This window comes from Dufourea novaeangliae, unplaced genomic scaffold (genome assembly GCF_001272555.1).
Source record: "Dufourea novaeangliae isolate 0120121106 unplaced genomic scaffold, ASM127255v1 scaffold9, whole genome shotgun sequence".
Lineage (NCBI taxonomy): Eukaryota > Metazoa > Arthropoda > Insecta > Hymenoptera > Halictidae > Dufourea > Dufourea novaeangliae.
The window spans coordinates 1-13,225 of record NW_015373879.1 but is presented as its reverse complement, the minus strand read 5'-3'; the positions used below and the strand labels follow the sequence as shown (position 1 = coordinate 13,225).

The 13,225-nt window shown below is 42.3% G+C and overlaps 2 protein-coding genes across 2 annotated transcripts; both read left to right on the top strand.

The window, feature by feature from the left end:
• The first annotated feature begins 478 nt into the window (after positions 1–478).
• On the top strand, positions 479–7,356 carry LOC107189012 (protein bride of sevenless). Its single transcript, XM_015577821.1, has 9 exons — positions 479–602; positions 741–869; positions 1,471–1,959; positions 2,438–2,810; positions 3,342–3,487; positions 4,202–4,690; positions 5,258–5,598; positions 6,185–6,424; positions 7,085–7,356. The coding sequence occupies exons 1-9, from the start codon at positions 479–481 to the stop codon at positions 7,343–7,345; spliced, it is 2,592 nt and encodes an 863-aa protein (XP_015433307.1). The 3' UTR covers positions 7,346–7,356.
• A 1,585-nt stretch (positions 7,357–8,941) lies between these two features.
• Positions 8,942–12,450, top strand: LOC107193507 (synaptic vesicular amine transporter). Its single transcript, XM_015583006.1, has 7 exons — positions 8,942–9,035; positions 9,532–9,741; positions 10,307–10,573; positions 10,731–10,777; positions 11,020–11,160; positions 11,376–11,697; positions 12,233–12,450. Exons 1-7 carry the CDS (start codon positions 8,942–8,944, stop codon positions 12,448–12,450), a joined length of 1,299 nt encoding a protein of 432 aa, XP_015438492.1.
• The last annotated feature ends 775 nt before the right edge of the window (positions 12,451–13,225 follow it).

Below are 13,225 nucleotides of genomic sequence, written 5' to 3'. Positions count from 1 at the left end.
TATCGTGTGTCCACGGGCTATTGTTATCCACTGTAACGGTGCTTATCACGCGATTTGATGGATCCGATCGGTATTAATCCCGTGGATCACGCGCTCCCGTTGGACACTGATCGCGATAAGTGACCGCGTGTCTGGACGTCATTTTCTCGGGCGGCAAGGACCAACGAGCCTCTCGATCTCTTGGAGAACGAGGGAGAGGGGGGAAAAACGAACGTGGAAATCATGGTGATCGAATCGAACGTGGAAAATAAGATTTTTCAGATGGTCGAGGGGTGTTCGACGATCCTGACCGACGTTTCCGGGATCGAGTGAGGAGAACTCGAGTGGAAACAAGGGCCGAAGGAATATCGATTAAACAGGAAGAGAGTGATGAGGGGACCGTTTGTCGACTTCCTGATCATTTCATTTGATGTCGTTTAGCTGGTTCCTTGCGTTCACGTGTATATTTATCGATGAGTAATCGATGCATATTGACATAATGATGGTGGCGAAGCTTTTATTGTACTTGAACGTTCTTTGGTTGACGATGGCCCTCGAGGATCAGGACGTGTGCCCGAAGAATCGGAGCTTGTTCGAGATACCTGGAGACGCTGTTCTGTCTTGTAAGAGAGTATTTCCAATTTACCGAACTCCGATCTAAATGGTACTTCGTGAATAAATTGTTGTATTCATGAAAGTACAGCGATCGGTGAGATCACACCGTTTCAGGTATCATTTATGGGTATACCGTTCGATTACAGTATTCCTGGACATAAATCACGGGCCATATTGCAATATCACGTCCACGAAGGGCCTTCAGGAAGCTTCCACGGCGTTTTACGTGGTCCACGCATTGAACAAATACGAGTTCGTGCCTGAACTGTCGATAGGTGAGACGAACATTCCGCAATAATCATTTGAACGAAATCACCGGACCAGCTGAACGACTTTCTATCGATATCGATTCGTGGGAATATTGAAGGCAGACGAAAAACAGCAAAAAAGAAGACGAAAGCTCGCGAATACCATATAAAATACAATTTCCATATTGAAAGATCGTCCTTAACCCGATAACTGCATTTGTCCACTACAGTGGACGCCTATTTTATTACTTTAACAATAGTTGGAACATTTTTTAACGGGAAAATACATTGTTTATATATAAAGTAAAATTTAAAAAATGTTTGAAATAGTCTTGAAATGATTATTGGTTCTTGATTATATAAAAACTTTTCTACAAGATACCAAAATACAATTAACACTAGAACTACCGATGATAAACGCATATTTCCTTCGATCGTTGGATAAACGTGAAAAACTTTTGAAAATTTAGAAATTTTTTCACCCTCGTATAGTAATAAAAGACGCAAAAGATCTGAGAAAATGTATTGTCATAACATTTTCATCGTCGTTGTAAGAGTGTATTGACCAGTCATTACGACTGGTTTGGTAGTTTTAGTGTTAACGAATATGAATCCCGTTTGAATCCAGGCATAAAAGTGTACGACACCTGCCGCGACGAGATGACGGTGTACAAACAAGCCCTGCAAGCGGCGGTGGACACCGACTGCGTGGACAATTACGATCTGGGAATTCTATTGGACTCGGGATACGCTGCGATCCTGGAGCCATTTCGTAACTACAGTGTTCTGCCGATCACCACGTACAAAGAGCAGAATCTAACGAGGCCGTTGATCAACCTGATGGTCCACTACTTGACCACCAGATTCGAGACCATCGATCTTCTGTTAGTCGACTCGGATTTCCCGTTGAATCTGTTCCTGGACACGACGAAAGAGGCCGGTCTGTGCGTGAAAAGATACTCGAGTAACGTGGAACTCGATGAAAACGATACAGAGGCGGTGGTCGCTGTCATCGGAGGCAGGAACGAGATTCGACAGTGGATCGAGAAGGGGGAGAAGCTACAAGGTCCGAAGAAAACGTGGATCGTTCTGCCGATCGGTGGATCGAACGTCGATGGTAATATTTTCAATTTGATTAGAAATTTTCTTACACCTTTCCAAGTATAGATCGAAAAATATTAACGCTTTTAGTACCTTAGAATCGGTTTCCTAAACATGGCGAGGTAGAGTAAGAGTAATAAGTGACTATAGCCTGTAGAATAGACACGATTCCACCAATCATTCCTTGTGTACTTAGATGATAGGTTCTTGGAATCTTCAAGTATTTTCAGACATCATCCACGGACCACGTTCGACACTTGTTGCACCGACGATTAACTTGCACGTATTTTAATACACTTTATTCCCCGCGTGAAATTGCGAATAATCGAGTTTGTGAAACGGATTATCGTAATTGGATTTATATGCTAGAGCCCCCGAAATCGGTTTAACACGATGGGTTCACGAAGGTTCGGGATGTAATCCTTCCGTTCGAACAATACAAGCCTTTCCTCTTGTCTTTTGAATGTCGTTTTCTAAGCAGAATTCCGTTTCAGATCTGATCCCATCGGGATCGTACGTGATCAGGACACCATCGTTCGATTCGAACCTGCTGCAGGAAATCTCCTCGACGGACGATTTCCTCGAGGCAGCTGGCGAAACCGTGATCCACTCGTCCCATCTTCTTGGCGTGGGAAAGGCGATCGTCGAAGTGGCTCAGGTGCTTCAGGATCTTCAGAAACGTAACTGTCCTCGTGCGATGGAGCAACAACAATGCGTGATGCCCCGTTTCAATCCGAATTCGGGACACGAGATCCGTAACAACAACGAGGTGTACCACGCTCTACGGATATTGCCGAAATTGCACTCAATTAAGTACATCGCCGCGATGAAGAGCCAGCAAGAGCTGGTCGACATCGCTACGTACAGGTAGGAGGGATCGTACGGATTTAGTCGAGACACCTGGAGAGAGTGTTTCACTTTAACTCGATTAACCACGGGATCGTTCGTGCAACCGTTTGCCAGGCGAGAAGAATGCGCTTTCTATGCCTTACTGGCAATATTAGAATCTAATTATCGGAAGTAGATTGTAACGATGCCTGCATATAGAAATTTTCTGGGAGAAAATGGTACTTAGATCGACCGTGTCGTTTATTTTAATCTTCAACTGGTGTGGTGAATGTGGAAATCTTGTTACGTATTACTAGACCGCGGATGGTTATGGAAATTCGCAGGTTTAGGTAGTAATATGAGAAAATTAACGTTGAATGGAATATTATTTTTGCTGCGTTGAGGGTTTTAATGTGTTAATAATGGAATCTATTTATTATTAGACTGTGGATTTTATGCATTTACAGTATACACGATCATATAGAACTGTTATTATCCATCCCTTCGAAATTGCACTTACACTAATTGGTGGTAAACTTGACGGTTCTATCGAGCAATCTCTGTCCACAGGGTGGAACCGTCGAACGTGAAGTTCCGGGTCATTCCAGAGTCCAGAGTGCCAAAGATGCCAAAACTCTGTTTGAAGAAGTACGCGAAGAACTGCGAGAGTTGCTTGAACTTCAAGAAGAGATTCGGCCCCCGTGGTGTCACCAAAGGTATTTTTATACTTAAACTTCGAGGATTGATTTCATCCCTTAAAGTCGCGTCTAAGCCGATGAAAAAAATACGTATCCCTTCTTTTTCACTGCTTAATAGACATACGAAGTTTCATAAAAATCGGAGGGGGGACACTTCCGTGCCTTTCCTTGTGAGATCTAAAAATTAATTTTGAATTTTGTACTAGCCCCTGCTTTACTACGTTAACAATAACCCACAAATACTATTACAAATTATTAAAATTTTTGTGTTCTATTGTATTTTCCAAATTAAAGTGAACGCTATAAACGCATAAACATCCGCGATCCACTTCTCCGAGACGCCCGGTATACTCGCTCGCGTATATCTCGAGAAACCGGTATGCCTCGCGAGCGTAAAAAGGTCCCCCGACAAAATGGTCGCTCGATCGGTCCTCTCAGCGTTCCTGGCGTATGTTCCCTGTTCCGTAGATCAGAGATGGGCATACTCATTATCTAGATAAAAAATTTCGAATAACGAATAAAAGATAAAAAAAGTATTTCGTCATTTCTAATTGTTTAAACGTGGAAATTTCACTTTTTACAATAAAATAATACTTCTTTATGAATGAATCGACATTTGTCGAACAATTATTTAATCTCATTAAGTTGTTTAAAACTCAGAACGACACCCTTAGATACTGTTGCTATTCACTGTGTATTATTCGAATAAAATTCTGCTCAACTCTGCCGCAGATACACTCGACAGAGGTTTATTGAAGTCGGGCAGCTGGATACCGATTTTCCTGACGGTGGTGGTGTGCGGCACGTTCGCCTGCGGCGTGATTGCCGCCTTTATTATCTACCGTTTCCTCGTCGAGGACGTTCTCGACGGGAATCCCGCGTTGACGATCGTCCTGATACTGGCGGACGTTTTCACGTTGCTGACCGTGCTACCATTTTGCATGAACGACGGACATGTGGGCGCGGAAGCATTGAACGCGAGGAAAATCCTCGTGGTAACGCTCGCGTTCGGCGTCGATTTCTCGGTGATGCTGTCCAGGGCGTTCTTTCTGGTGTTCTCGAAAGGTGGCGTGTTCACCGCCCATATCAACGGATACCTGCAGGGTCTGATGGTGTTCTTCATGTTCGGCGTGCAGATCGCCATTTCGATCATGTACTTCGTGCTCGGTGGAGAAGATTCGGCTGTGATCGTCAGAAGCCTCGTGTTCATCGGTCTTCTCGGTAGGTTCTACTCTTGATCTTTATTTCATGATAGTCGATCGATGTGAATTTTTTGTAGCGAATACATTCTTCTGGATCCATTTTATATCGTGACTTAATCCCTTGATTTATATAAGGTGTCTAGGGCCCGTGGAAAAAAGGAGCCTACATTGTTTGGCATTACTGCATGAAACAAATAAATCCACTGGCTTCGGTTTCTAAATTTAATTAACAGATATATAACAAGAATATGTTGGCAATTTAGATAAAAAAACAAATTATACACCCACTTTTGTTTTTATACGATCTCAGTCCATATGAAATTGTCAGAATACAGAAACCTTTGTTCCTATGACCATAAGGTAACTTCTGGGTATAGTTGTGACAATAATCGTAAGGTTACTGTACAAGAATATCTCTGTACGGGTGACCTAAGGTTTTCACTAACTCACAGAAATAGGAGTTTATCGTACGTGGACCCACGAAGCCTCGACTTGATCCAGTGCTTTCTCGATAAAAGCACTGTTGGGATTTTTGACCCGATAAAAGCACAGGTATCGTTTGTCGCGATAAAAACGTATTTTCCAGGTTACGATATATTTCTGCTGGTGACGCTGTTCGTGGTGTGCTTCTTCATCGCCCAACTGCCGCGGAATTATCGCGAAGGAAAGTGTTTCTTCGGGACCTCCATCGGCCTGCTGATCACCTGGGCGATATGGCTCACGTGTTTCATTCTTGTGGAGCCCGAGTGCCGGGACATGGTCGTGTGTTTCGGTATAATAGGCACCGCGTACCTGATCATCATCGGTGTACTGATACCGAGGACATATTACATGGTCACTCACCTGGCCAGGGGAAAGGAGTTCAGCCAGCGATTCGGATCGATGGACCTGACAGCCGATCCGAGGATAAATACTATTACGCGACAGGTCAGATACCGTGGCATTTCTAAGGCTTTTGGTTCCAAGCTGGACTTAAGGCTGCGCTTCCACTTGAAAGCTATACATTATCGACGTTACGGACGGGCGTCGTTCTGATCCCTAAATTGGTTATGGAAATTACATTTTACTGAACAGAGATGAGATGAATTCCTGATCACAATTCTTGATCATATTTTATAGTTAAATGGGGTGGATGCATTAGTAAATCAGCAGGTACCAGTGAATACGCGTTATATATAAAAACGAGGAAATTAAATTACTAAAACAAGCAAATGATTAAATATTGATTATTTTCAATTCTTTGCTTCATATTCAAACAATTGTCGCGCCATTGGTTAGAAATGTTTATTCACCTAATATTGTTCATTCTCTGGTGAAATATGTGTGTTTTCTTTTTAAAGTAATTAATTATATTTAAGAATCACCGCGTTTGTGCTCTCAAGTGAACACACAGTAGTGGATTTTTATATCGAAATCGTTCAATCATCCCTCTAAATTTGTCTATTTTCCTGTCGATTTTCACCTTCGATTCGATTCAGGGCAATATCCGTAACATGTACGTATTTCTGCGCAGAGTCGTCCGTTTTACGATTACGTGCACACAGGCGTAGGGAGCACGACGAATCTGCACGTGGCCTCGTCAGCGTACCCGAACTACTACGGTAGCTCTAGCCCGAATCAGAAGTACCTGAGCCACTGCAGAAGCCCCGATTCGAGAAGGAATCCCGGATACAATAACTACGGATTCCACACGGAGATGCGAGAAGTGAATAACTCTTACACGATACCGCAAGTCTGCATCGAGAATGCGGACGTGAGACTTTTTTTCTCGTTTCTTTTTTTCATACCACCACCTCCCCCGAATCGCACTTTTTCAGCATTTTGTCGTAGTTTTAATGTGTTCGTTAGTGTACATAAATTAACAAACTAGTGTATTTAGTACCTGACTGTATTAGGTGTGCAAATTAATTTGTGCCTTTCTTTTCATAGATTTCTTGTTTATTTACAAACAAACTAAAATGCAGTTTAGATACGAAAATATTCCTCATCGCTTTCTAAATCTTTGATGAATCCCCTCTCGAAAAAATGATGGCAGTTTTGAGTCAACAATTAATTGTGGGCGCCATGACTTAATTTGTACACCTAGTAGATGTGGAAATGTGCCCTTCGAACGCTTTCGTGTCAACGTATTATCGAGAGGAACGACAGTATTACAGTAAGGTGTAATTAATCGGTGTTTCACGAGAAAAATAAGTCGAGAAGGTAGGGCAAAATATTTTTCTCACGAGGCATCGTTTGCAACACATTTGAGTTATACTTAACATCCTACTACATCGGTAGTTTATTGATAATCTCTTCCACTTCAGTGCGTATTGGTTAGAAGCCTTTTGAGGTGTTTGGTAGTTCTAGTGTTAAATAAATGCGTGTATGTATACGAACGTTACGTTAAGAACTGAGGACTCGACGTTTCCAGTCAAGGACCAACACAGTGGAGAGGAGCACCGTGAACTCGGCTTACGCGCGGCCCAAGTGCCATCGGAAACGCAGATCGAAAGACGAAAAATCCCGCATCGAGACGGACGTGTACGCCGAGGGCAACCTGGCCGGGGCTAATCCGCGTAACCACGACGAGATCTATCCAATCCGTTCGTCCAGCCCGAGAATGGCGCAGATGGAGGCGACGATCCGCGAGGAGGACGAGGAGGACGAACCGACCAGGATAACGCGATTCTGAGATCCTGGAACACCGCCATTCAGAGGGGAGGGACGTTCATATTGTAGTCACGCGCCTCGTAGAAAATTCTGTTCACGATTAAATAAATCCTTTCCCCGTTCGACGAGATCGAGCTCCACAGTGATTTAGTTCCCCACCCCATCCAACCCCTCTCTGTTTACTTCACGTGTCGGGTATAACGTTTTCTACCGTTTCGTGGGAAATAGAATATCGTCGATTCTATCGACTTCTATTCTATATGCTGAATGACTATAGTCTTTCTTCTTTTTATTGAGTGTTTAAGGTCACGTGCATTTTTTATGGTTATTAGTTAATAGTGGACTGGGGATGTTCACAGAAATTTAGTATAGTAATATATAAATGTCATCAAGTTTTGTTGAAAAAGAAATTCTTTTTCAAGTAATATCCCCAGCGTTTGCTAAATCGTGTCCGCGGAGTTCCACGTGTCGCGATACAGCGAAATGGACCGCCATTATCGGTCGTAATTAAAGTAGAAAACGAAGCCGGGCCCCTTTTGCAGCGGAGGGACTCGTGAACGGAGAACCAATTTCGCGTGTTCCCCTACCGAAATTGCATTAGGGTCGATCGTAATTCCGCAATCAGGGCACAGGTGTACGTTCCGGAGGAATATCGATGACAGGGCCGTAGTCAGAGGACCTCTCATCTGGTTGCCAGGACACCCTGTTCACGCTGAGAACTGACAACAGACTGGAAAGTTCGCTTGAAACGTTTTAATCGACACTTATCGAATGTAAAGTGAATGTAACAAAGCATTAGAGTTTGTTAAAATTCAGAAATAGATATTGTCTCGGGGATTGCAAAACTCGATGGTTAACACTAACAGTAATATAAGGTAATAAATATGACCCAAATTATATAATTTTTATGAAACCTCGAATTCTTGCCATACAGTTCGAATGTCCCAATACTTATAAACGGTAGTGTACTTTCGACGATATATAACTTAAAAAAACGAAATAAAGCGTGTCTGATTACATACGGTCTTTTTCACTGTAAACTTTTCAAGAATCCCCCTGGTCGGCCTTCGTGAGTGAAGTCTGCGAACACATTGTGGCTTTTTACTTCCGCGCCATGAGGTCGCGTGGAAAAATAATGAAAAGCTGGGGGACACAGCGGCAGCTGCTGGGCCACGATAAGGCGGCCATCACGGCGATAAATCGGCGAACGCGTTCGCTCGTGGAAAGGGCCCACACAACCTCCCCATGGATGGCCCCGCGATCGACGTCACCGCGGTATTCATCGAGGAAATCTAGCAAAAAGCTTCTGCGCAAGGACGCGACTGTGTCTTCGAGCGCTATAAAAGCGCGATACGGGACTGGAACGCGTTCCAGTCATGTATCCAGTTTCCTGGTTTCTGCGTATCGGAACTGAGGGTTTGCGAGAATTTCGAGGGACACATAGGGATTAATTGTTATTAACGCACGTCGATACAAGGATCGACGAAACGAACGAAATAAAGGGATAAAGGAAGATATTCAAGAGGGTAGACGGCATGCCCTTGGACGGATCAAACGACCTTGATCTATCGCGTGCTTACCGGCAGATTTTAATCGAGGACTCGTCACGACGACGACGATGGTGCTCGGGAATCCGAGGAATTCGCGGACGATCGTCGTCGCGGTGGTCTACCTCAGCCTGTTCTTGGACAACGTCCTGCTCACCGTTGTTGGTAAATCGGAAGCTGCGACACTATAATCTTTTTCGAATAATAAACCGAATGCGAAGACCCTTTGAAACAAGAACAACTTTTTTAAATTTGGACCAAGTGACTTTAGTTATTTCTGTGGAGTTAGATGGATTAGTTTACTAAGTGATGTATACAACTATTTTGAAAAGGTTAATATTGGTCGGAATCGCGACGAAAATGTATTGAGTTTTCAATATAGTATTGGATAAAAAAGTTGTAAAAAATCACTGGTTCAAAAAGAATCGAATGTCTTTAATCTTCTTGCCTATTAAATTTTGCATAAATTTGGTATTTTTCTGTATGAATTTATCGCTCTATTATATCAATTGCGTAATATAATTTCACCTCAATTCAACGAAAAAACTATCGGGTATAATCGTTCGAATTAATAAAAATGATGTTCAAACAAAGAAACTACGTGAGTAGATGCAATGAGCATATGTATACACGAATCTTCATGGGAATTTACACGTTCTAGTGCCGATTATTCCCGATTACCTCTGCACCATTGACGGCAACTCGACGACAAACACCGAGGACGACGAAAACGGTCGAGTGGGATTATTGTTGAGCTCGAAGGCGCTTGTACAATTAATACTGAACCCAGCCGTGGGCACTCTAACCGGCACCCTGGGATACACCAAACCGTTATTCCTTGGAAATTTAAGTCTCCTGCTCGCTGCCATGTGTAAGCTCTCTTTCTCTCTCTATCTTCTACAGTACAACAATTCTAATCTATTACAAAAATTCCGAAAATAAATGGACCTTTAGAATCGGAATTAAATCGCGATCACCGAATCGAGATCCATTATAAATAAACTATTTAGATTGCGGATACAACGAGTTTTCTATTTTATTCTTAACCCAATAAGATACTTAAGAGGAGAAATAAAGTCCTACGTTTGCTCCTGTTCTTATGGATTACGTTTAGAAAATGTCATCGCAACCCCCCGACTCCAAGTTCCATTCTAAACAATTACGAAAATTGGTTAGTCAAATTCATATCCAAAACGGCATTCCCTACAACTTGGTACATTCCATTCAATGGTTCTTCGATGGGTAGGGGTTTTAACTTAACACAGTCTGTTCTCTAGCCTTTCATCGAAGTTGTCTATAAGGTCAACAGATTCTCCGTCACGGAATGTACCGATAATAACGGCGAAACGACTTTGGACACGATGAGAAGCTCGAGAATCAAAGTTGTTATAGAGTCCTGTAATGCTCAAACGGATGGCACCATTAATGGTTTTCAGTGTTCGCGTTTGGACAAAGTTACGAGGTCCTCTTCCTAGCCCGAAGCATCCAGGGTATATCCTCAGCATGTATCGGTGTCTCAGGGATGTCTTTGGTCGCCTCCCAATATCCGGAAGAGGACAAGAGATCGAAGATCATGGGCTTCGTTCTCGGAAGTATCGCCCTTGGCGTCCTGGTCGGCTACCCTATTGGCTCTGTGCTCTACGATCTTGAGGGAAAAATGGCACCGTTCCTGCTGGTCTCGTGTCTGATCGTCGTCGCCATATGTACGGGTCCTCCAAAGAATCACTATAAATATACGTTCGTTTCCTTTTTCATTGAGGAAGCAGCGAGTTCGATGTATTCGACACGTCACTGGATTTTCAATCTTCTAACGTCACAGCACAGAGAACTGATAATTTAATCGTCACGTGTTCCCTTCAGGTTTACAAGTTCTTGCTCTGGACATCGAGACAACCGTCCAGGTGAGTGTTACATTGAAATTCAGATTAATGTGAAGTACATACATACATACACTCCCGTCTATGAGTATTAGGACACTTATCGAACATGCAGTAAATCCGATAAGTCATTGTGATATGGCTAAAAGTCTGAACTAAATATTGTATGGGGGATATTAAAGCTCAATGGACAATGCTTATGCTACTACAAAGTAATAAAAATAGCCTAATATATGTAATTTTTACGCGAATCGTGTATTATTCAGTCTAAGGAGCAAGAAACGTCATGGACACATTTACTGTCCGATCCGCACATCCTGATTATATTCGGTGCCATCTGGTGTTCGACGTCGCCGATGGCCATCTTGGAGCCGTGCTTACCAATCTGGCTGCGAACTCGCATCAAGCCAAAGGTACCCAGTTTCCTCGGAACGTACTGTTCCAGTATACATCAAGTCATCTAGTATCGGTCAATATACAGTATACAATAAGACATCTGCTACAGGAAATAAATTTTTATCTCATTTCCATATTCATAAGTTCATATCTAGAATTGTCAATTTGCATAAACATTCACGGTCTATTAGTCGACGATTCCTGAATATTGGAAAAATGTTGTCTCGCTTAGAAATGGCAGCTGGGAACGGTGTTCATTCCGGACAGCGTCGGGTATCTGATCGGGACCAATTTCTTCGGTATGATTGCGTATCGTTACGGGCGCAGTAAAGTCGCCGTTGTGGCAATGTTCGTCGTCGGCGTAAGCGCCATTTTGATCCCGTCGGCGGCCACGATGTCGCAGCTGATTGTGCCGCATCTGGGAATGGGCTTGGGCATCGGTGTGGCGGACGCTGCTCTGGTGCCTCTGCTGGCCAGTCTGGTGGACCGTAATGGCGATTACGGTCCTGTTTACTCGATTCAACAAGTGGCCGTCAGTTTGGCTTACTCCCTTGGTACGGTATTCTCTCTTCAATAATATCTGGCGTACCGTGCAATATTGCATTATATTCACTAAAAATTCTCTATATTACTACGAGAAATATCGACACCTCGTGATTAAATATCTAATTATGTGTTTAACCCTCCGACACACGATGTCTGGGTTATTTTTACTCAGGATTTCAGGAACATCAAATTATTTGACAATTGGAAGCGTTTGGTACCATTTTTCGTTCGTTGCCATTTGGCATCTTTTTTTACTTCTATCACAGTTATGTATAATAATTAATATTTTTCTTAGATTGGATCAGTGGCACCTCTTGAAATAGGTTGAAAGAAATTAGAGTTTTGTAAATTCTCATTATATTGTTAACAATGCTCAACACTTGAATTCCAGCAAGTGAAAGAAACGAAGCACAATAATGTCTTAGTTTATCGATAAGCTTTTAAAAGCATATGAAAATTTCTGCCAAGCCAACTATAAAGAAAAACCAGAAGAAACTATTACATGAAAAGTGAAATTGATTATCAGACGACTGTTTCTTCCAGGGCCAATTCTGGGCGGTGAAATGGTGAAGGCGATTGGGTTTCAATGGGTTATGGGTATCGTGGGTTTGATGAACGTCGCCTACTGTCCATTACTGATATACCTATCCCTCGAAAGGGGAAAATCACTGACGCAGGACGACGAAAAGAGGGATTACGAGACCTTCCAGCGATCGGTGACGAAGTACGAACGGTTCCAAGACTCCGACGACGATCTCTAATCCGTTTACCGTAGTCATCGAATCGGGACGAAACACTGTTCCATCACCTTCTTCACATTTATATTTTCTCTATCGAAGAATTGCGTCCGTTGTTGAGACATCAATTGAATTGAAAATAATGATTACCAAACATACGTAAATTACCCTCCGATAGGGTAACATAAAAACAAACATGAAACAAAATATTTTTATCTATACTGCCTGCATTCCTTGTAGATGTATTGAATCACGAAACGAACACTAGGATGAATAAATTAAGAACTACCATCAAGTTCCTTGAAAGAAAGTTATAAAGCAATCGTTAAACTCTTTTCTGAATCTTCGAAAGTTCGATTAAATTACCCTCACTGTTTTCCTCGGGTCTATACACTGCGTGGCATAACTATAAAACCACCGTAAAATTTGCAATTTTTATGTATTGTCGTTAAAGTAAAAGCGAACCCAGTATGCCATGTCTGAAATCGTGTTTAGAAATAATGTTCCCCCAGAGAAGGGTAGATTATATTCCCTAGGAAAAAAGTGCTTCGTTTTTATCTTGACCAGAATACATAACGATTGAAAATTTTAGGGTGGTTTTATAGTTATGCCTCACAGTGTATGACCCGAAATGAAGATTATATTTCAATAGGTATTTCATTTTTGAATTTTTCTTTTTAGTATCCAACGTATTTTAATTATACGCCTATCCTTGGTGTATTTCCCATTTCCTGAGAATAAATGATTTCAATGTTCGAAATGCTTTTATTCGAAGTGATACAAACACGAAGAATAAGTG